Source organism: Lepisma saccharinum, chromosome 19, assembly GCF_977018435.1.
Source record: "Lepisma saccharinum chromosome 19, izLepSacc3.1, whole genome shotgun sequence".
NCBI classification, from domain to species: Eukaryota; Metazoa; Arthropoda; class Insecta; order Zygentoma; family Lepismatidae; genus Lepisma; species Lepisma saccharinum.
Genome location: NC_139247.1, coordinates 53,680,324 through 53,705,109, shown reverse-complemented (window position 1 = coordinate 53,705,109; position 24,786 = coordinate 53,680,324). Strand labels below are relative to the sequence as shown.

At 36.7% G+C, this 24,786-nt stretch overlaps 2 protein-coding genes across 6 annotated transcripts in view; one reads left to right on the top strand and one right to left on the bottom strand.

Moving 5' to 3' along the window:
* CCT3 (chaperonin containing TCP1 subunit 3) overlaps nt 1–11,020 on the bottom strand; it is a 33,179-nt gene extending 22,159 nt beyond the window's left edge. The window contains exons 1-4 of the mRNA XM_083140895.1: nt 10,875–11,020; nt 10,729–10,790; nt 7,654–7,830; nt 1,607–1,761 (exon numbers count right to left, since the gene is read on the bottom strand). Coding sequence (XP_082997021.1) covers nt 1,607–1,761; nt 7,654–7,830; nt 10,729–10,790; nt 10,875–10,911 — 431 coding nt within the window. The 5' untranslated portion in view covers nt 10,912–11,020. The remainder of the gene's footprint in view (nt 1–1,606; nt 1,762–7,653; nt 7,831–10,728; nt 10,791–10,874) is intronic.
* A 5,254-nt stretch (nt 11,021–16,274) lies between these two features.
* The window catches only part of MBD-like (methyl-CpG-binding domain protein 2), a 28,247-nt gene continuing 19,735 nt past the window's right edge, over nt 16,275–24,786 (top strand). For 2 of the 5 annotated variants that reach the window (XM_083140894.1, XM_083140893.1), the window contains exons 1-2: nt 19,508–19,594; nt 19,766–19,882. In XM_083140894.1, coding sequence (XP_082997020.1) covers nt 19,767–19,882 — 116 coding nt within the window. In that variant the 5' untranslated portion in view covers nt 19,508–19,594; nt 19,766. Of the gene's footprint in view, nt 16,724–19,507; nt 19,595–19,765; nt 19,883–24,786 lie in introns of those variants that run through there. The other 3 variants (XM_083140892.1, XM_083140889.1, XM_083140888.1) reach the window with 3 other exon arrangements.

Sequence of the window (24,786 nt, the reverse complement as noted above, 5' to 3'; positions counted from 1 at the left end):
ACGCGTAAATACGGTACTTTATATTCATTCAAACATCACAAAACAGTTGAATTTTGCACAGGTTTATTATAGAAATACCAGATTGGTAAAATTATTAGTAATAATAATTATACACATTAATAATAACTATTAAAACAACACGTTGATTTTTTTTATAACAGTTAACATTTCAAAAGCTTCTCATTTCCATCATCATAATAAATAATAAACAATTAACCATCTTGAAACTGATTCGGCAAAATTTGTAGACAAATCAAAATGTATCTTTTTTGTTCCAAATCCATTGGGTCTGATGATGCTGTTATAAAAACAATATGCTATTTATATGAGGTGCATTGAAAAAAAAAAGGGCCGATTCCTTATAACAACCAACTGGCAAATATCCATGATGGAGAGAGGAGTCTGAGACTGGGCATTCAGACTGACAACCTGGTGCAGCGTATGAATGCAAAAGTGAAAGAAAATAGTCACTTCGCCATTAGCTCTCTCAGCATAGAATTTCCAGAGGTTTCAGCATCAACATTGTTCCGCATTGTTACAGACACAGAATATCGGAAATTGTGTGGCAGATGGGTCAACAAAATATTGATAAGATGTTCACAAAACGAACAGAGAGACATCAGCACGTTCATTTTTTGGATCCCTACGACAGAGGGTGATGAATTTTTTACCCACATTGTTACAGGTGACGAAACATGGATTTCTTACGCCAATATTGAGTCCAAACAACAATTGATGCAGCGGCATCATTTAAATTCACCAAAGGCGAAAAACTTCAAGCAAACTCAGTCTGCATGAAAAATCATGGCAACTGTGTTCCGGGAGCAACGGGGTGTGGTTTTGGTGTATTTCGTGGAACCAGGGAAAACTATCACATTGCAAGCGTACTGTGAAATGCTACAAACTCAAACACACCATACAAAACCGACGATGTGGAATGCTGCGTTAAGGAATTGTGCTTCTCCATGACAACGCCAGACCAGACACTGCTGCCCTCAATGTCCAGAGGATTCAGAAGTTCGGATGGGAACTTTCTGATCAACCCCCATACATTTCAGACCTTGCACCACGTGACTTTCACCTCTTCCTGCACATAAAAATGTGGCATTCGTCTCAACGATTTGAAGAAACTGAGGGGTTAAAGCAGCATTGTTGAATTCGCTGAACTCCCAGCCAGCAAACTTATATGCAGAGGACATAAAAACAAACCTTGTTCCACAGTACAGAAAGTGCTTGGCAAATAATGGTGACTATGTTGAAAAATGAAGTGGACATGTACATGTTTGTAACCACTAATACAATGTCGTTGCTACACTTAATTTTTTTTTTTGCTATAAAATATTGGCCCTTTTTTTAAAAAATGCACCTTGTATATTTACTAGTGAATAGCAATATTTCTAGTAAAAGATATAAATGTAAAAAACATTATACATGTAAAAAGGGAGGCATTAAATACACAAAAAGTAGAGACTGAAAGGAAAGATACAAAATTAAATGATTATCATGGACAAGGTTCCAGCATTTTTTCTACAAGAACAAAAATTCTATGGCCACTAAATATGGTAACAACTGAAAAAGAGAGATCGAAGTTCATGCAATTGCTTACCTTATTTGATCCTGCAATATGTGAATCATATCTTCTAAGGCTTGCCTGTATGCTCTAATGATTATCGTGGGATGCATCTGCTGCTCTAGGAACTGCTCGGCAACTCCTAACATTTCTCCTGCCAGAACTATAACAGATGTAGTTCCATCTCCAACCTGTAAAAACAAGCAACAATGAGCTTGTGTAAATTATTAATTGTGATGTGTAAACAGTCTTGAAATTCACATACAGTTGAAAATATAACAGAACAAAAATTTACATTACCAGAACCTCAATTTTAATCTCGGTTGGGTTTATGTCCTGAAGTGAATTTCTTAAGAAGCTCTTGGACTAAATTGACATGCTACGTAAGAGATTCACTGAAATGATACACGAAACAGTCTCTCTCATTTGCAAAAGTCATTAACTTTGCTTGCACAACCAATAAACACACTGTTGAGAAACCATGCATAACAGAGTTTGAAGACAAAGAACTGGAACAATTTAAGATTTATAAATACAGTAAAACTTCATTAATCCGGACAGGCAAAAGGAAAAAAAAAACAGAATGCAAGGTTTTAAATGTGGCTAGAAGTCACAAACGCATTTGTCATATTGCTCCGTAACATTTTACTGTACTGTAGGCCTATGCCCTTTAAATACACCATAATAAACATGTTCGTTGATATAAACGGAGTTTTAATGCACTTTTTACTGTTCTTTTAGGTTATTTCAGTTAATCCAGACCTTCGTTAAATCAGTCAACTTATTCCCCCCATTAGTCCGGATTAATGAGGTTTTACTGTACCTCGAAATTACAATCAACAGTGATGGAAGCATTGATGTGGAGAATTAAATACAAGAATACAAAACCTAAACAAACTATACTATGCTATAAATCAAGGGTTTCTAGGAAAGAAATTAGCCAGAAAACAAAAATGGCAATTTACAAATATGCTATGTCCCTGGCTAGAAGTATGAAAACTCTTCTACACCCACGGCTTGCTGGGTTTAATTAATAGTCTCAGTTACTATATTCCACACTTTATTAACCATAAATGACCTAGTTAGCACTCGTGACTCAACACGTTTAAAGGACACTTCCACCAAGAATCTCACAAAGCACATGCCTTGCAAAGTCGAATCCTTCATTTAAATTCCAGCTGCTATTTGCAGCAGATTAGAAAACAGTAAATAATTTCAAGATTTTTCACCAATAAGTCTTGGAAAAACACAAACTTAAATGTACATTAATGTAATCTTTCTTTTCTTGTTACATCACCCAGCAGAAAAAAATCCTCTATCTTTTCCCATCGTTACAAACCTGCAAGTATTTTTGTGGAGTTGCCAACCTCGCACAGAAAATTATCATACCTAATTGTGTGATAACTAGACGTCGGATTTTAGGTTTTAAACTATTTTTTCCTTTACAGGTATGTAAGAAATAATAAGTTATGTCAGAGTTTCTTTAAAAAATGCAACGACTGATGGTTTTATAGTGCCTAAAATAACCTATTTTGCTTGTAAGAACCTAATTTAGGTTTCTGTGCCTAAAGCCCTTTTTTTAGGTTTTTATATATTTTAAAACGTTTTACAGGATTTTTATGTCACACAGAGGCATTTGCTTTGTTTGGTCACGAAAAAATTCAATGACGAACGTGTTTGAAACATTCTCTGTCGATTTCCCTTCCTCCAAGTCTATGGCGTTTTATCAAAACTCTTAAAGCAAAATGTATCTCACCATCATTGCCTGCGCAATCCAAAATGAAAAATTTTGATCTATGCGGTTTTGCTCACTTTCACTTCAGGTCGGTGCTTTGTGGCACTCATGCCTTGCAAAGTAATGTTTGAGCATTCAAATTTGCATCACTGACCAGGTTTATGTTAAAATATAATTTCTTGCATATAAGATAATCCTCACAGACAAAAGGCAGAGTTTGACTGTGGACAACATGAAAAAAGATTGTTGCCTAACTATACGGCGAAGAGTTGATTTTAATAGCAAATTTCCAATGGTAAATTCTGCCATTGGAATTATAACGTTATGCAAGATAGTGCATATCTCAGTATATCGGTTTCCCATTTTCATTGCTGGTGACTATACCTTATCAGTAGAGACCGGATGTTAGGCAAAATGCCTATTCTTTCCTGTTAGAGATATGATGAAAACTAATGTTATGATGGCTAGGGGGGAGGGATTAGCTTCATTTAAAGGCAATTTAATTTTGCCTATTTCAAACGATATTGCCTATATTATTTCATAAATGCCAGATATTGCCTATTTTAGGCATTTTCTTTAAAATTCGGACATGACTGAACTCTGTGCATACAATTTCCTGTTCCCAGGATTAGTTTCCGATGCTTCCAACAAATTTAAAAATAACAGTTAGCCAGTTATTGCAGCTAATAAGGACTTTTGGACAAATTAAAGGCAATTCAACAAGTTCTGAAAGGTGAAAATATACAAACTGAAATGCATTTAAAAAGTTTCTTAGTTCGAACTGCTGTGTGGAATATATAGTGTACATTTTTTAACTGAAATAACTCTGCGTGCAGTGATAAAGTGTATATTTAAATAATTTGCGTACTGGTGGTTGGAAGTAGCCAACAATTTATTTTGTCAGTAGCCATTATACAATGGAAAATCTTCCGCTGACGTGACTCCTGTTTGCAGTGATTTATTAAGTACAATATTGGACTGCTGTCTCTAATGATGAGCTCCTGGTTTATTTTAAGCAACTATAAAGAATGTACAGGTATGTTTCTATATAATTTAAACACCTATTTGTTTTTGTACGTTTATCTTCATTATTTTGAGTTAAATTTCATTGCCTTTTTTATTGCCTATTTGTATTTTAATGCCTATTTTGAAAATTATAAGTGCTTATTTGCCTGCCTATTTTATGTTTTTAGTGCCTAAACATCCGGTCTCTACTTACCAGCATTTTTCAGGAATTCTGAAGTATTTTAAGTTTCTTAAAACCTACTTCAGGATTTTTCAAGCCTAACTTAACACTTTTAGGACCTTCATTTAAGGATTTTTAGAACCTATTTTAAGGTTTCTCAAACCTATTTTAGGAACCTGAAAGCACATTTTTTAGAACTTAAAAATCCAAGGTCTAGTGATAACACTAGAAACCTTTTATGACCATACAGGCCCTCCTTACTACACAAAATAAACATATCCCTTCTAATAGCACATTTATGTCGTTACCATAATATTAAGTTTACCGCATTTACTCATGTATAATGTGCACTTTTTTCCAAAAATTTTGCCTCCAAAAAGTGTGGTGCATATTATACACAGAATAATTTATTAATGTTTACGGAACCCTATCATATTATATATCGTTGTAGAGCTTGAATTCTGCAGTTTCTGAATATGGCAACAGTATTCCATTCAAGATGGCGACACTTATTTGCAATGCGTTTGAAATAAATGTTCTGATTTTTATGGTACTTTGTATGAAAAAAAAAAAAAAAGATAAGGAAAAATAAAATAACTAAAATGTATTACTGACAAAATAATATGACATATATGGAGTGTGTAAATGCCTTAATGGAAGAAATCTTGTGCTCCTAACTGCTAGTTTGAGGGTCCTGAATGTGCCTCCTATAAAAATTTCGTTAGCCATAGAAAAAGTATATATTTTGAAGTTTTTTCGTTAGCCATAGAAAAAGTATATATTTTGAAGTTTTTTTAGAAAAAGTAAAGAGGAAATGAGCAAAACTACTTATAAAAATTTAAAGGCCATGTGCCACAATTTTTCACTTTGTAATGTAATGTTCTCCTCTTGGTCCACATAGCAACAGATAACTCACTGATTAGGAATGATGTCATTCACTGTTGATCGGCATAGCAACAGCTTTACAACCTACAACTAAGAAAGCCATTTCTTGAACTTGGATTGTACTGTGCATTATATACGAGGTATAATTATTTGTTGCTTTTCCCTATCAAAAACCAGGGTGTGGATTATACACGCACGTGCATTATACACGCGTAAATATAGTATTACTGTATAAAGGGCTCCATTTTTGCTTCTCAAATATTTACAGCAGAATTAATCAGTTTTCCACGATCGAGTCTGTAAATAAACTCTAAATTTCATGCTTAACAGTCTATTTCGCATTTTGCAGTTCATTTCGCATTATTTTGTGACAAAACAGGGTAGGAAAATGCACCTCACACTTTCAGAAACATGAAAAATTAACATTACTAATCTGTTATTTGATATTTAGTGTTTTTGTCAAAAAAGAAATATGTATGCTCTCTGCAAAACTTCACCACCTTTGGGTAGAAGAGGATCGCAGTAAGTAGGTAGGTAAGGAAAAATGTCCCAGTCTGAGTGACATTCAGCAAGCCATGTCACTTTGTAACAAAAGGTTACATTTATTCTTAAGGTCAGTTTCGAAGTGACATGTCTCTTGTCACTTGAGTCTAAAAGCCCCCTTAAAACCAAATTCAGATAATTATTCAAATAACTTCTGAAGAAAAAGGAGGATGGAAAAACTATTATTTTTAAAACAGAAATAAATTGTTGGAGAAAAAACCAAAAAAATTACTCTCTTCATCCAAGATTACTGAACAGTGCCTAACTGTAAAATGTCATGGGCAAACACTGGATTCTTGGTACACAGGAACTTGCACATAGGCTATACAGTACATGAGAAAAACTGAAAAATTATGCATTTTGTCTTGGTCATGCAGGCTGTGGACTATATGTTCACACAGGCTTACAGAGATGCATTGCAACGTGGTGAATGACTATCAATATTTTGATTTTAAGAGATTATGTTAGATATGATGTTAGCAGCTGGACATTTCTTTTGGTTACAGTCACCCTTTATGAATGAAAAAATTGAAAATTAGGCAAAGCTTGCTTAAACTTTTAAATTACATACAAATTTACATGAACAACACAGCTTCAATCAGGACTCAAGTACACTACACCAACACCTGATCAGAAAATATGAAAAAGTAAACTTTGTTTTTGTTACGGCTATTCTTGAAGCTAAGACATGTAATAATTTCAATGTTTTCTGTCCTTTTTGTAAAGTAAAATCAAGACTTTAGATGATTTTTATTTACAATGAAAATATTTTATTTTTTCAGTGAAGGAAGAGGCTGTTCTAAGTCACACTTCTTTTGTTAGTAAATCCTCAAGAAATAAAAGGCGAAAATATGAACTTTAGTCACATATTTAGCTTATGGTAAATAAAAGATCAAGATTTCGGTATAAAAACCAGGATTACTTCAGGATCAAAAGTGGTATATAAAATGGCATATGGTTGTTCTTGGTGTCAATAATAATTAGAGGCACATATTTTTGGTAAATAAAAAAGCAAAATTTCGGTACAAAAACTGAGTCAATTTCGGGTTCAAAAGCGGTAAATAAAATAAAATGTCGGTTTTAAAATTGTGAATATAATCCTAAATTTGATTTAAAAACTACACTTATTCCACAGAATTAACATTTTACTTCTAATAGCACATTTATGTAGTTATCAGAGTATTAAGTTTATTTCTGTGTAAAGGAGTCCATTTTTGCTTCTCCAATATTAACAGCAAAATTAATCAATTTTCCGGGAATTGCATAACTCTCAGGATAATTCAGACCTCTGAAGGTGTCGCGTCGGTATATAAACTGTAAATTTCGTGTTTAAGAGTTAATTTCGCTTTTTGCAGCTCATTTCGCATTATTTCGTGACAAAACATGGTCACAAAATGCATCTCATACCTTTCAAAAACATGAAAAATTAACACTACAATGTGTTATTTCAAATTTCGTTTTTTCGTCAAAAACTAAATATGCATGCCCCTAATAATAATACATTTCATGTTTAAGAGTTGAGTTCGCATTTTGCAGTTCATTTCGCATGATTTTGTGACAAATATAGTATGAAAATGCACCTCACTCCTTCAAAAACGTGAAAAATGAACATTACAGTGTGTTATTTCGCATCTCGTGCTTCCGTCAAAAATTAAATATCCATGACTCTAGTTATTATCGATTAAAACTGGCCTCAAGATAGTTTACATTTATTCCAATCAAGCAAAAACTCACCTCTTCATCCTGAGTTCTTGCAATTTCTATCATCGACTTCCCTGCTGGGTGTTGCACGGTGATCTCTCTTAGAATAGCATTTCCATCATTTGTCATCACAATTCCTCCCATCGGGTCCATCAGCATCTTTAGCATTGCCTGAGGGCCAAGGCAAGTCCGAATAACATCAGCAATTGCCTGCAAAAAAATCAATATTTGCATAAAAATGAGCCAAGATATTCAGCAATGAAGCATTAAATAAATTGAGGTAAAAAAATTAACCAATATGTGTAAATTTGATTTCAGCATGTAAGTTGAGTCTGTGCACTTCTAATACCCAACTATTCCCATGCTGGGTGATTGTACCATTAAGTAAAGAGTTGCAGTTTTTGCACCAGGTGTGCATTTACATTTATATCGTTGTAATGGGCACTCCTATAAAAAAGAAATCTAACGAAATGCATCAACGGAAACTGGATTGTTCTGTCAAAATCATCTGCATCAAGTAGATCTCTACTTGAAAATAGATCCAAACATGACCTTTTTCTAGAGTATCTAATGAGCAATTTCTACTGTAATTACCGGTAGTACTTAATATACCAAACTGGAGTGTAGTTTGTCCACAACAAATTTTAAATTTATTGTTTGTCCTTTTTTTCCTTTGTTCAAAAACCTACTTTTAGAGCACTAATACAAAAATTTTGATATTTCCAGAAACCGTAAATTTCTGCAACTTTCCAAAAAAAAATAATTCCATGACTTTTCCAGGATTTCCAGACTGGTAGACACCCTGACAATATAATTTGAACACAATGCGATAAAAAATAAGCCATGTTCACAAGATTATTATTTCTGTATCTCTCTCAAAATGAGACTAAAATGCAATTGAGCTTACATCTGCCAGAATTCATCTCCTGCTTGATGTCCTGTGGAAAGTTTCCACAAAAAAATCAATGAACATGTGAGTAGCCACCCTGTTTAGGTCTTTTAGTTTAACATCTGCACGTCAAAACCTTTCAGAAAATTGGTCATGTCAAGAATAGAATAAATAAAAAAAATTAAAAAAGAAGATAAAACAAAACTAAAAAACTTTCAAAATGGAAGAGAAAAAGTTAGAAAACAAAAATAAATAATGTTAAGTGGTTTTTTTTTATTATTTAAATAATTCTTCTAATGTTGGAGATTCCCCCCCCCAAAACAAATTCTGTCCCGCACACCCCTAGATGTATGTAAAAGTCTGTTTTTCAGGGCTATACTCCAAGAAATGTCATGAAAATTGCTGTCCAAATTTCCCGCCGATTCCGGGCTCGGCCCCTGGAGTAATTAACCTACCGCTATCGTGACCCCACCTTTCTCTATAGAGTACCTTTGAAGGCATGTTAGAAACTGCCCAACACATTTTCCACACTGCAACATTAGGAAGGTACCACAAAATTAAACCCCAGAAGGTAACTTACATCTTTATCCCAAGGCCAGGCACTGAACGAATAGCAGGTCATGCTCCTGTGACATGAATCCATAATGGAAACCCTGAAAAACCGTATTGACGTGACGTAGCTAAGGAATTTTGATGTTATCAAAATTTAAGTTTCGTAGCACGTAGAACTCTAAAAATTATCTTCTGCGCTAGTTTGAAACTCCTTTTCTTAAGAAAAATTTATTAATTTCATACAATACCGCTATGATTGTCGATACACAAACATGGTCATCATGTTTGATGTGAACAAGTGAAGTTCGCTATCCGTTCCATGGAGCGTTGCTTTACATGTGACAATATGGCATCTTCAGTATATGAGGAAAACCTTATTTGCCCCACGAACCATTCACGTAAGGTTAGGTTAGGGGTGTCCGGGGAATATCAGATTTTTACCAAAAATTGTTGTTTCCTTCATAAATCACCGGTGTTTACTTCGTTCACGGACCCCCTTATTTCTACTTATTTCGCATTTTATAGACGTGACCGACAAATTTTTAACTGCAAATTCGTGATTAGGACGCCAAAATCAGTGAGTATACCTAATTTGAAAGCAATCTGAGATACTTCCAGTATTCTGTAATTGCTCCAAAAATATCAAACATTTTGTGTAGAATAATACACACAAAGTTAATCATGTTAAACCTGTTCTCTCCTCTGCCTCCCCACTTCCCACATCTTTTGCAATTCGATAACAAACCTTTGTGCCAATATATTTTCACAAAAATAAAGATCTATTGACCTATGATATTTCTCTGAAAGCGAAGGGTAAGCTATTTATCTTTAGATGCATACATTAACAATGCTGTTGCTAAAGATAAGGTAACACTTTACTATACCGGAGACGGATTTCTTCAAATTTACAGGAGAAAGTACTTACGCAAATCATTTTCTGTAGCGTTGTTGATGTTCTGGGATGTAGTTTTGATCCATTTTAATGCGAATGCATGTGGTTTTCTACGAAAAATCTATTTCCAACGTGCTATTGCTGCTGCTACAAGCCGATGTTTTCCGTATATGCTAAATTGAACTAAAGGAGTGCTAACGGAACCTAACCTAACCTAGTAGGCATGCCACATCCCCGTGATGGTTCGATCGGCTATCGTGAAATTTTGGGCTAACGTCAGTGGTTTTTGGGGCTACCCGTGGATGGTTTGTGGGAAATAAGAAACAACAGTAAGTACTCGTTAATGTAAGAAATATACATTATTTTCGTTAGAAATTCATTATTTCCCCTAAAGAAATGTTCCGCCATGCAGAATAGTACGTTAGCAATGTAAAAAAATTGCGAAATACATCATTGATAGGTGTCTCCAATACAGCAAAGTAGTACCAGAATCCAGATGTGCGGTACGTTCATAATTAAGGACTTCACTGATATTCGCAGATTTATAAAAATATACAAAATGCAAAGAAGTTTGTAAAATTGACCTACATCAAATTCTTGCTTTGACTACTACGTACTTAACAATGAATAACTACCAATAGCACGTGCAAACTTAAGTGTTCACAAACATGTTTACAACCGGCACTACTGCTTTACCATACAAAACGCATAAATCTACTAGATATACATAATTTTTATTTTTTTTTACAGAAAATAAACCATGTGTTTTACGTACCTTTCCTGCATTAATATTTTCGAGCTGAACTTTCCGCCCGGAATCTCTCTTTGTATTCTGACCTGCAATACAAAATAAAATTTTATTAATGCCAAATACATGTACTTAAAAGAACTTAATATTTATGCATATAGTTATATACTTACTTAGGATTAAAATAGGGGCAGCACCAGCTCCAAACATCTTTTATTCCGTGAAATTGTTCACTATTCTACAAAGTTCTATCAATCAGTCATGCACGCCTACGAATACGAAACGAACGAGTCGATTGCGATACGATACGGTACGATAGTACACCACTGGAGGTTTCCCTCGATACGCAGTACAAATCGTTCTCGAACAGTTCGACTGAATCCAAATGTGCGTAGAGGGGCGAAAGATGTTTCCCGATCAAATCCTCCCAGCAGACGTAAATAGGCAGATCAAGAGAACAGCGGCGGAAATCCTCGCCAATAATAAAGAAAATGAAGTAATTGTGGGGAACAGCAATGTTTTATCGCTTCTAAACATGATTTCAAATATTAAATATTAAAAGTGAAAATTTTCCCGTCTTAAAACTTACATCGTTATATTCATGGGCGTCCGGAAGGGGGGGCCGTGGCCCCCCTGGAAAACGATAGTCAACCAAAATTTACATATTTCACACATATAATTTAATTTCAGCCACAATAATGTGTGTTAATTATTGCACGAACATGATAAATTCAAATTTAAGCAATGTTTTATGAGGGATGAACACTATTATTGGGGAAAATATGCCATGTTGGCCCCCCTGGAAAAATATACCATCCTTGCCTCTCCCTGGAAAAAATCCTGCGGACGTCCATGGTTATATTTATTAATATTTTAAATTTTGCTCTTTTAATACAACACTGAAACATTATGCACTAATTGATTGTGCCGTATCAGTGAGCGAGAGCGTGAAGTAATCGACTTTCGAGTCTGGGCTCAGCAGCAGGCCCGTAGCTGGAACCATAGAAAATGCTAGAACTGACCTCCGGGGGGGCTCATGATTTATCAGGGGGGCTTTGTAATTCAAGTCTATTTTTCAAAAGTTTAATAGTATTAAATGAAGGTAAATTATGTGTGTCGGGGGTTATTAAGTTAATTTAAAATATAAAATTTAGAAATATCATACAAATACTACAGTTTTTTTTCTATATCTTCTAAAACATCTCTTGAAGTGCTAATGGCTGTTACTGACACCATCCCTTAATACATACTCCATACTATTTTTTACAGATATTTATATAATACACGATAAAATGTACAATATTCACTTCAATCATAGGCCTCCCCCATGCCGCAGTGGTAGCGTCGTTGCCTTGTAATCAAGGGGTCCCGGGTTCGATACCCGTTGGAAGCACGTAGTGGTTCGGATCCCACTTTAAAACTGTAGGTCCAGTCCCGATTAGCCATACTGTGCATAAAGTGGACTTAAAACACCAACTCAACTCAACAACTTCAATCATAGTTCCTACCGTACATTCCACCATAGATTCCACCCCTGGCCAAAGCAATAAAACTTGGTATCTGTTATCATTTGACGCACATGCGGAAGGAATGTGGATAATGACATCAATGTCACAGATTTCTGTCAAATGAGAGGCTGCAACAGGGGCAGGGAAGTTACAGATAGAGAAGGCTCCCTATGAAATAACTTTCTAAAGTCTAGAGAATCTTCTAAACATTTGTCGCTGCATATAAGTACTTCTGCTCATAAACAAGATGAACGATCGAAGTTGTGAACAAAATAATATATTCTGTCTACATTTTCACTCTTCACCTCAAACAAATTAGAATACAAAATAGTTTCACCTGGCGACCCTGTTAGGGGGTGCTGAGCCCACCTGGCCCCTGCCTGACTACGGGCCTGCTCAGCAGCGTTCTTCTTGATTGTCCTTTCATAAATTTCATGCAATCATCACTCATCCTTATCGTCGTGATTAGCCAAAGTGGCAGAAAAGAGACGATAATTAACAAAATCCAATTACTCAGATAGGCTAATTGGAACTGGACCTACAGTTTAAAGTGGGATACGAACCACTACGTGCTTCCAACGGGTGTCGAACCCAGACCCCTTGATGACAAAGCGACGACGTTACCACTCCGCTATCGGGGAGGCAAGATGCTGCTTGCCCTTGAATATGAAAAAATAGTACAAACTAGATTAGGGACGGCGATATGCGAATATTTCGATAAATATGTACAGTATATTCTAGTCTTCATTCCATGTATATTTTACTTGTGGATACTGTCGATACTAGAAACGTTCACAAACTTTCATCCCATAACAAGATTTGCTGTACTTTAGCCAAACGAATTAATTTAAATATTTCTTTCATCATGCTGAACTCTGTTATTTGAAAGCGAAACGAATTTCCAGAGCTCTTGAAACAAAAGTTGTGATCTAATTAACAATTTGATGATTAGAAGCATACTTATGTTTAGTATCTTGTAGACGAGGTCTGACGAACAACCCCGGTACTTAATCCTGCAGAATGTCTGCACAAGGCACCTGCAGAATGTTGTAAAATTTAAACAATAAAGAAAAGATTGATTGATTGATTGATTTAGTTTATTTTACTTCGCGTTTTGTGCATCTTGGCTAATTTGCGAAGATGGGGATGAGTGATGAAATGATGAAATTGATGAATGGACATTCACAAACAACCAAGCCCGACAGGGATTCGAACCCGGGACCCTTGGCGTCGCAGAGCGATGTGCTAACCACTTTTTTTTTTAAGGAAATACCCCCTACACGGAGGTATTCCCCACCATTCACTCTTTTTCTCACTTTTACACTTTTCAATTCTTACATTTTCTTTGTTTCTTATCAACTGGACGAACACAAATACCCATGCCTTACCCCGGACTCGAACCCAGAACCCCTGGCGTTGTAGCGCGCTCTGCTAACCACTTCGCCACGGAGGTCGACACCACTCGGCCACAGGGTCGGGCTATAAAGAAAAGAGAAAACGAGGGAACCGACATTCGTGTAAAGACTTCCTGGTCTTTTTAGGAACCAGGACATAAGCGCATACCCTCGAGTCGAACGTATGTGGGTGGAGGCTGGGCATTCTTCGGGGTTCCCCCTCCCTTTATTTGTAGCCGAGGTATCGGTTTTATGAGAGGTGCAAAACTATGTGAGGTGTGACAACGCCCAGCCCAGTTATTGGGGGGGGGGGGTGGCTGAAGTCCTGGGACTCCATCTGCAAAGAGGAGGAGAATAATGCCTTGAAAATGGCTACATAATGTAAAATGAGATACTTGGAATGTGAACAACATATAACTATATATAATCGTATAACTAGTAATGTAACATGACTTAGACTAATGAAAATTATAATGGAAACTGTATAGGCGACCTCTAGATGTTGTCAGACCTCCCCGATGGCGTAGTTGTAACGTCGTCGCCTTGTAATCAAGGGGTCCCGGGTTCGATACCCGGTGGAGGCTCATAGTGGTTCGGGTCCCACTTTAAACTGTAGGTCCAGTCCCAATTAGCCTTACTGTGCCAAAAGTGGACTTAAAACACCAAATCAATCAATCTAGATGTGAGCCCCGGACCTCCATTCTCCACACACAGACATGGTAATGATTAGAATGTTCTACAAATAAAAACCTCTTCTTCGTGTTACTTTCTGCAGCTACGGACAAAATTAGTTCGACATTGGAACATCGGAAATATACGTATAATTTGATGTGTCCCTTTATATCATCAAAATTTTTTACATAGCTTCAAAAAACGATATGGCGTGGTATGAAAATAAAGATATGTTGGCCTGCTTGGCGGAGTGGTTAGCACAGTGCGGTACGACTCCAAGAGTCCCGGGTTCGAATACCGGCCAGGCATGGGTATTTTTTGTAAGTGCCCCTTCATCATTTTCATCTTATGACCATCATCGTCGCGATTAGGCAAAAGTGGGAGGAAATGGCGCTTTGTAATACAATAGAATATTCTTTTTTTCCTACTGAGTGAGGTTCAGCCTAGGGCTGCTCAACAACCTAACTCAGTCGAGGGATCCGGTGTTTGATACCTGGTGGTGTCATTTTTATCCCATAATAGTGTCGACCCCTCAAAAAATAGTTCTTATGTTTGAAGTTAGAAATTTCCAGGGAGTGTCCCTCCTCTTTCCCCCATTCTGGACGTTCATGCCCCGTGTATATGAAGCGGTTATTGACGTGGGGAGGGCCTCCCGTCTTGTATTTACAAGGTGGTATTTGAAGGGGGTGGGGATTCCCCTCTGGGTACTTGTGTCCTCCCCCCTCTTCTTGATAAATTTTATCCATTGGGGGAAAATGTTATATGGCATAAAGACATTATCTCATGCTATCCCTAGACAGTCAGTAGAATTTCCCCCCCCTGGAAATTTCTTAAATACCACACTGTATTTAATTGGTTCCGTTTTGGAACCCAAGTCACATTGCACAGTGGTTCGGATCTAACTTTAAGCTGTAGGTCCAGTCCCGATTAGGCTTTCTGGGCATAAAATAGACTTCAAACATTTTATTTGACGTGGCGAGTCCACCGGGCGTCTGACTTTACGCATTCTTACGGATAGTGTTTGGCTGAAAATGTATAAAATTCGCTTGTGTGCACGTGAACTAAATGTTAATTCCACACACAGATGTAACTAGTGGGTGGTTGTCGGTCTGGACCCCAGCTCCCAATCTTCTGATTTATCAACCACACCCACACGTAGCTAACTTGTAAATAAGAGTCGATCAGCTTCTAGTTAAATCTATATTTAGACTCTTATATTCCAGGGTATACATTTACAATTGAATTACTAATATCATCAACAATTAAATTTACATGAAAATGCACACAAATACTTCGCTTTCTCTTCTCTGTACTTATTATTATCATTCGCCCACGAATAATTGCCTCTTCAAAGTTGAATTGTGAATTTCAGTGCAAAAGAATATGGGCATATGATATGGGTTTGTGATTATTTCTTCACTAATTTCATCACGCATCTTCATCGTCACGATTAACTTAAGAGATATTTAGAGCGATGGACAATAAGTATAGTTACATTGCATTCCTTGAATAGCTGATTCCAATTTCCCAATTTGGTGCTTGGATCCAAGGCCGCCCGCAGAAAATTTCTCAGGGGGCAAAGTGGGTGTTGGGGAGGTGATGCTTTCCCCTACTTATTAGAATTCTCAAGAATCATTCCCAGCATTAGGATAATTTGCATAGGCACTTAATTTGCTGTATTTCACGGCACCCCTTGTCCATGCACGCTACAATTTCAAGATTTGATTTTTATTAAGTATTTCTAGATATCTCAGGGGGCACGTGCCCGCTCTGTCTCCCTTCTGCGTTTGCTCCCTTGATTGTATCTATTTTAAAGGATTTTAAAGCATATGTGTAGAGTACAAGTCGTTTTCACTCTCTTTCAGGAATGCTGTGCGTTCTCTCAAAAGAACTCGGGACTACAGTAGCGCCAAGCCGAGTTATCAGTAGAGATAATCCCATTGTTGAAGGTGTCTTGTCTTTCAGCTGAAACAGAGTAACGATGCTTTATTATTTTCAACATTCGAGCTTCGGTGCGTTGTAGTTGTTTGAATGGTGTATCAATATAGATAATACTTTGAAGTTGAAGATTGTTTTGTGATTATCAAATATGCCTGCTTATTGCTGCGTAAAAGGGTGCTCGAATTGGCGTGGGAAAGACATAGTGAAGGCGAGGAATGTATCATTCCATAAGTTTCCGATGAAGAATCGAAGTTTGTTCAAGGAGTGGCTGGATGTTATACCATTTCGTACACAGGTACCGCCTTCGATACATACTGTGATATGCTCGGATCATTTTGAAGTCGAGTGTTTCTCTTATCAACGTTTCACCAACAGGAGACAACTGAAAGAAAATGTTTCACCGAGTAAATTTGAACGTGTCAATGTGGAGACATCTTCAAGTAAGTCACTCAAACAAAATGGGAAAAGTAAAAAGACTACACTAGAGGCCAACAAACTGATAAGTATGTAAGTACTCATTGTTTATTATATTTCCACTATATTATTTATGTGTATAAGTTAATATATACATTTGCTTTTTTGAGGATTATACACTGAGCTTGAAATTAACAGCAATTGTAGTTCTTTCTTAGCTGAACTTCATGGAACAGATGTGTGGTAGTACTAAGCTTGTATTAATTTGGATTTCGAACCCAATAACTGCTATGATATTACTAATAAGGAATACTACGTATAGTTCTTAATAATAATGTGGTGCATACTGAAAGACATAGGGCCTATAGGATAATGAGTGTTCTTTTTACCCTTCCGTTATAAGTTCACAAAGTTTTATCACGTCGTGTTGCTCTTCATTTCAAACGTATTCGACTTATTGTTCCAAATAAAATTCACTATGCATTAATATTTATTAATACAATAAACGTCTAACCAAGATGCGACTTAAAATTTGAGTAGATTGATATGGGTTGCAGAGTTATATACAACATAAAATCACTTGCTTGCACTGAAAAGTACCCATGTCAGCATTGTTAAAGTATTTTACGTTTACATTTGTATGTGTTCTGCTGCTTTGATGTACGTATTCGGTGATACCGTGCTGAGAAAGAAACTGTTTGGAGAATTTATAAATGGCAACGCCTTGTAATCAAATGGGCAAGGGTTCGATTCCAAATAGGAGGGAGTGTTCGTATAATGGTCTTTAACGTAAATTTTCTATACTTAATGAATGCATTGAGATTTCGAGTGTATCAAATCAAATCGATGTTACCGTTGTTTTGTTACTTAGCGTCTTTTTCTGCATCTTTTGGCTAATCGCAACGCTAAGGATGAGTGATGATTCAATGAACTTAATGAAGGGACACTCACAAAGAACTTATACGCCCATGCCAGGACTCGAACCTAAGAACTTCGGAGGCGATATCGAAAGACCATCGTTTGACTCTTTAAAATGAGGTAAGTAACAGCACTACACACATTAATAGATACGTAATGTGTCAGTATTCAACATTTCTCTTCCAAATACTTAATTAAATTATAAGCAGCAGAAAGTAAATGGCACGGTTAGGTTTGTTGACTGAAAATAAAATCGATGCAGTCAGGTATCTTCAAATAGTGACTTAATGTACTTCAGTATCTTTGTTTGCTCATCATAGTAGAGCAATAATTCGTGTGGCACAAGGACGTATTTAGAAGAGTTCAGGGGTCCGTACACCCCCAACCCATCCTTGAAAAACACACCAAGTTCTAAAATTAAATAATGAAAATAATAAATATGCTTCTTGAGCATTTGTATAATCCGTGGTTTTATTTATTTCCGCCGAACGTATTGGAAGGTAAGGTAAAGTTCCCCGTGCATATAGCACCGTGCCATGAAGGCACGTTTAGGGAATACGGTACTAGGGCCCCACATATTCTCGATCTCGGTCATTTTGGATGTGTTGTGATCAATCACCACGCTCCGGCCGCCTTTACTAAATGGGACTGGACTTATAGTTTAAAGCGGGATCCGAACCACTGTGCGTTTCCAGCGGGTATCGGATCCGGGATCCCTAGATTACAAAGCGACAATGTTACCACTACTCCATCGGGAGGCCACGATTCCATTATACTCAGCAGTGACGGTAGCTGAACTATTTTGGAGATTGGATGAAACACTATCATAAGGGTTCTATTTTGACTGCTAAGAATATTAATAGCAGTAATAGCACTAAAAAAGGGAGGAAAGACCCTAAAGGAAATCTGCTGTCTGTGTACCTTTTCTTGAGTATGATGTGACATGATTATGATGAATGATGATATATAATTTTCTTTCTACTCAACCTGCCACTCTGCCAAGCCCTCTTTTTATGTTTTATTCTACGTTGCTCTTGGTTAGTAATTAAACAATTCTGTTGTAATTCAGTGGTTCCGAATTAAGTAAATGATGTTTTTATTTTTTTTTGTTCTGCGTCGCGACGAAGCTATCAAAGAGACCCAGAGGGTATATCCAAATTTTTCATTGACAGGTTGTAAGTTTGTTTGTATACAAGGGGGGTGAAGGAGTATATTTAGAACCAAAATACTATAAATTGGGCCTTTGTGAAAATTTTAGGGCGGTGTTGGGGTGGGTGGACAAAAAATAACTGGTCATAGGCAGGGCCAGATTAAGACGAAATTGGGCCTGATGCTGTATAGTAACTGTATAATAAATAACGCTGTGTCTAGGCGTCCGAAATTGGGGCTCCAAATTTTATTCTAAGATTTATTTTCAGGTTAATATGGCAAAAGAAAACTGTTTAGCTTTCGAAAAATTCTCGTCTGTTTTTATCTGGGCCTAATGCTGCAGCATCAATAGCACCCACTTTAATCCGTCACTGGAGGACCAACACTTAACACTCATGGTCAATGAGCCGGCCCCCGTGGCGGAGTGGTTAGTACATCGCGCTACGACGCCAGGGGTCCCGTGTTCGAATCCCGGCCTGGGCATGGGTGTTTGTTGTGAGTGTTCCTTCATCAATTTCATCACTCATCCTCATCGTCGCGATTAGCCAAAAATGGAAGAATATCAACGATAGTAACCAAAATCAAATCAAATCAAACTATTCCATGGTGGAGTAATGTTCACTCCAGCCCACTGGTTGCGCCGCCACTTATTATTATTATTATTATTATTATTATTAAAAATAAGAATTTTCAAGGTGACTGCAGCAGCGTCATTTTTTTAATAATGATCGCATGAAATTTATTATCTTTTTGCTTGGTAATTTTATTTTCAGGACCTTTAGGGATTTTAAAGTATCATTAATAGCAACACTGCAAGGGAAGCTTTGTTGTCCTAAACCCCTCAGCCTCATCTCCTGTGCTTGTTTATATTTGGAACTTGAAATGTAGCACATAGAGGTTTGTGGTTCTGCCAAATTCAGGCTTACAATTGTACTTTTAATTATTGTATCAGAATATGTTATTTGTTTCAGTTTTGAATGTAAATATTTTTTTGAATTTAAAGTAATTGAGTTGTCAGCCCAGTCACATATGCCGGTGAGAATGTAATTTTTTTCTTACTTTTCACAGCATGTCAGTAGAGCGACGAAGGTATGAATGTACGGCTTTACCTAAAGGTTGGCAAAGAGAAGAAGTAATAAGGAAGTCAGGGCTGTCAGCCGGAAAAATCGACGTTTATTATTACAGGTAATGTGTGTATATATAGTATATAGTCATTTAAAAAATATTTACAACGAATCTTCTGCTAAAACACTATGAGCACTTGGACTTTGTATGTGCAATGTTTCTAGTCTTCCTTGATGACCAAGGTCTGCATGATAAATGCACATTATAAGTTATAACTTTACTAGACTGTATATTTTTTTACAAATATAAATTTATTTGAAAGTCAAAATAAGTAATCGTACTTCTCAGAAAATAACTTAAGTGATTACTTTCAGTAGCCTGTGAAAAAAAACAACAACAACTGGGTATTGTCATTAGTTAAACTTTAGGCATGAGTTTACAATATCGGACCACTCTCCAATTTCTATAAAATTTCGCCTACTTACTAATTTCGGTGTCCTGATGACGTATAGTTCATATTTGGCAGTCACTTGTTAAAATTGTACATTTATGTGTAGAACTTTTAAAATAACCTTGCGATTTACCATGCTGATTGTCCATACACAGCAATTCAGGACCATCTTTCTTTCACAATTCATTAATGGTCTTTATGCACAACAATCTGGCTACCTTGAATATTGACGTCAGACGAGGAATGCCTACGAGGTGAGGTTAGGCCTGTTAGGTTAGGTTCCATTAGCACAAATACAAAGAAAAATTAATATTTTCACTAAGAGACGCGTTACCTTGTTTTGTCCAACATGAAAAAAGCTATCTCCCATGACGTCAGAACACAATGTTACTGAAGTGTTGTGCGATAAGTGACACCCATTCGGGGGGAAAATGGCGTGTTCCGTGGAGCTGCTGTTCATATGGTAGGGTTACGTTAAGAAATAAGTTTATTTAGTTTTTTCTCGATTTCCATACTTGACCGCCAATTATTATATGCAGATTCGTGATTATGAGTTCACAATTAGTGAGTAGGCAAAATTTCATAGAAATTGGAGAGTGGTCCGGTATTGTAAACTCGTTCCTAACTTTATGATCCTCTTGAGTTTTATGTGATGATCAGACTTGTAAAAGGATGAGTCAAATAATTTTTGTGCCCAGGTTTCTGGTTACCTAATCTCGATATCATCATGATGCATGCATGTTTTCTACATAAATCAAATTCTATACATGTCTATGAAGTACATACTAAGCAGGTTTTCTGACTACGTACTGTGATTTTGTGCATGTTTTGGCCCAAGTTCTGATTATTTAATTCAGAATGTATCACAGTGCACAGGCATTTACATACAGGTTTTATTTCGGTAACAGTTCGTTATATCGGAGACACATTTCTTCATTTTTACACAAGAAACTACTTACGGAAATGAGTTTCTCTAAGGTTTCTAACGTTCGTCGAGGTATTTTCTTTCATCGTGGAATCTATTTGACCAGGAAATCATGTATTTTGCAAGAGAAATATCTCACCGACTCACAATTGCCATTGCTTTCCTACGTGAACCGGATGCTCCATACGTTTGATGACGTAACCTCCTGTCAGTGTTTCCAACCCCCTTTTTTTTCCAAACCTAACCTAACCTTATCGAAATGGTTCGTGGGGCTACCCGTCAGCTATCCGATTTTAATGTGTCTCCGATATAATGAACTGTTACCTTTATTTCTAGTTATGTCCGTTAACACATACGTACTTCAGTGCCTTAGTGCTTTTTCTAGATACCATTTTTCCCCTCCCATATACTCTTATATGATTCTTTGTGAGCAGCCATTCGTTTACAGTTGTCTTGGATACAGACAGCTGCTGCCATCTACTTCATGTGCATGGAGTGTGAAGGGGTATTTCATCACTAAATGATTTTCTTGTTAGGTTAGGCAGGCCAGGTTTAGTTCTCTTAGTATCAGTGTCAGTGGCATCGTGTGGAGTAAATCGTTGGGTGTTTGGGTGTTCACACCCAGCCTAAATTCATAGAAAATTTTACCCCCCCCCCATGTTCACACGCAGCCTAAATTCACAGAAAATTTACCCCCCCCCCCTCAACACCGGGGGTAATACAAACACGCTGAGAACCAATTTGTTGATCAGAATCACAGATGAGAAAACAGTAAATGTGGACAACTGATTAGTTGAGAATACAAAAAGGTGAAATTTGAGCCACGAATCGAGGCTATGACTTCCGTTTTTAGAGTGCCCTACACTAGCCAAATAACAAGATTATCTCTGTATTTGTCTCGAGTTTCTGAGGAGAAAAATAGTAAGCATATTAAGAGCTGAAACTTTTCAGGTTGACACTACCAACAACTATTAACTATTTTGCGTCAATACTCGCAAAAACATATATCACTGTTTACCAAGTTTTAAACGGCTACAAAAGCCTATGCTGCTCGATTTGATTAACGTAATTCATCTAGATGTTATGCCAGAAGATGACAGAACGCAGGAAAGCCCTAGAAAGTGGTAAACGGCGTTCATCAAATGTATCACCCCAACATCCATCGGGAGTGACTGAAGGAGGCCACAGATAACCTCAGAATGTTGAGCCACGAAATTTTAACCCACGACCTCCCAGATGTGAATCATTGATACATCAACCACTAATTCAGAAAGAACACATGCTGACCACAAATCACCCCCTTACCGGTTGAAGAACTCCACACCTGTAGGTAGGTTTGTGGGAGGGAGACTGGCAGTTGGGAGATAAGGCCAAGGCCTTTCGAGGGCTGTCGCGCCTTGCGTTATTATATATATAATATATTTAAAAAAAACCTTGGGCGTCTTTTCTGCGAATGTTTAAGGATTCCTCTGCTTTCTAATAAACCTTTTCTCTTTTATTGTATAAATATAATTTATATTTTAGTTATACAAATTTGAACGATACAGAACTGTTTTAGTGGAGTCAAAATATATTTCGTTAATAAATTTTAGAGTACAAGGAAAAATAATAAACTAAAGTAAAACAAGAAATCTGCCACCGAAAATCCATTTGCAAAACAGGCCAAATTTCATTTACTGTGAATTATTATAGTTTCCGCTTAACACCTTCCCTTCCCCCTCCTCACCCGTCAGTTCCCTCAAAAACAAGGAGACAATACTAAGGTGAGCAATACTTTTTTTCCTGTTTAAATTATTGAAATGCCTTACTTCTCTCCTCATTGGAAATTATTTTGCATGTTCCTAAGAACTAACCTCCACCATTTCCACTAACCATGATATCGACGAATACGTTTGATTTTTTTGAGCACATCGTGCTACGATGCCAGGGGTTCCAGGTTCGAATCCTGGCCTGGGCATGGATGTTTGTGAGTGTCCATTCATCAATTTCGTATCATCACTCAGTCCCATCTTCGCAAATTAGCCAAAAGTGTCACAAGAAGCCACTTTTGGCTAAACAGAGTTTATAACAATTATAATTTCTTTTCAATATCCATACTCGCTTGCATATGTGCCAAGATAAATATTAGTTTCTACTAGCAGTGTCTTTGTTTTCTTTCTTTTTAACTTGTCTATTTATTTACCAGAGAATTCCAAATACAGGTTTGGCCATTTTACATTGGAATATAATAACAAAAAATAGCAATGGAAGTAACAATAAAGAATAATAACATAAACTAAAATACATACATATGAGATAAAGTGGATATAAAGTACATTATCTGAAGGATTAAGCAACAATTTTAAATATCAATGTTAAGTGTAAATCTGCTCATTTTGGTGATATAGTGTTTTAAATCATAAAACCTTCACCGTGCAAGGCTTTGGGTGCGCGACAACTATTTGTTATGTTGTTGAGAAAGTTTGCGCCCTTAATTTTTTGCAAAATGTATTGGAAATTAAAGATAGGCTATTAGGCTAAAACAGCGAAGATCTTAAGAATTACTATAACATTACATGCAAACAGTGCTTGCATTATAATATCTTGACGACTGCTTACTTTTCCCCAATACAGAAGCTAAACAAAACAAAAATTAAAATACCTTGCACCTTGGCCGCTATCAGCATTCTCTGAACAGTTGCTGCACTCTGTTGAGTGTTCTTTCGGAAGGGCACGTGCTCCGATTCCCAGTTTTCCCCCTTGCATTTTTCGGCTTCTTCCGTCGAGCTAGATAGAACACGGGAAGAATACAACAGAGGAATTTCACTGTACCAGAGGTGCCCCGGGCTCTCACTGCCTAACCTGGTGAGCTTTTCTTGTCAACAGTCGGGGAAAATTGGGAAATTTTAAGCATTGTGAAGACTTTATGAACGAAAATAGCTGCTTTGTAAAATAACTATATTGAAATGTAGTGTTTTATTCTGCAGAAAAGAAAACAAATTGAAAATTTTCCATTTTCGGTTGGGGGTTCGTGTGCTCCGTGAACCCCCTTCAGGTGACGCCTCTGCTTAGTATTAAAATAATGCCCCTAAATGCTTTAAACACGTGATCACATAATATCTTATCTTGAACACAAATCCCTTTCGAGCCTTACATGAAAAAACACAAAAGTCATGTCTAAGTCGGCCCAAGTTCCTTTTGTTTTATTGCGATTTTATCATGCTTCGAATGCAATTTTAACATAGTTCTATTTCGATTTACTTCTGTTAACACACACATACTGTGGAGTTTTAGTGATTGCTGAAGATGTTGTTCAATATATGCTTTCGTAGTTAGGTTAGGCAGGCCAGGTTTGGTTCTCTTAGCATTAAAATAAAGTCCCTAAATGCATTCTACTAAGGTTCCGATTTACTTACACATTAATTCCCACTAGTCTACGATACTTACAGTCGCCAACGGAAAATACATTCTTGCATAAGGTAATTTTTAACTTGTTTTTTTCCAACATAAATAACTTTTTTTTTTTTTCGAAATCCAAACAGTGGTCATTACTTTAAGGAAGGTACAAATTTCGTGTGACAATGATTGCCGAAATTCTATGATAATCAGTCTTCCTTCTAGGAGAATTTGAAAAAAATCATAAAACAATCGGAACAGTTACTTCTAAGT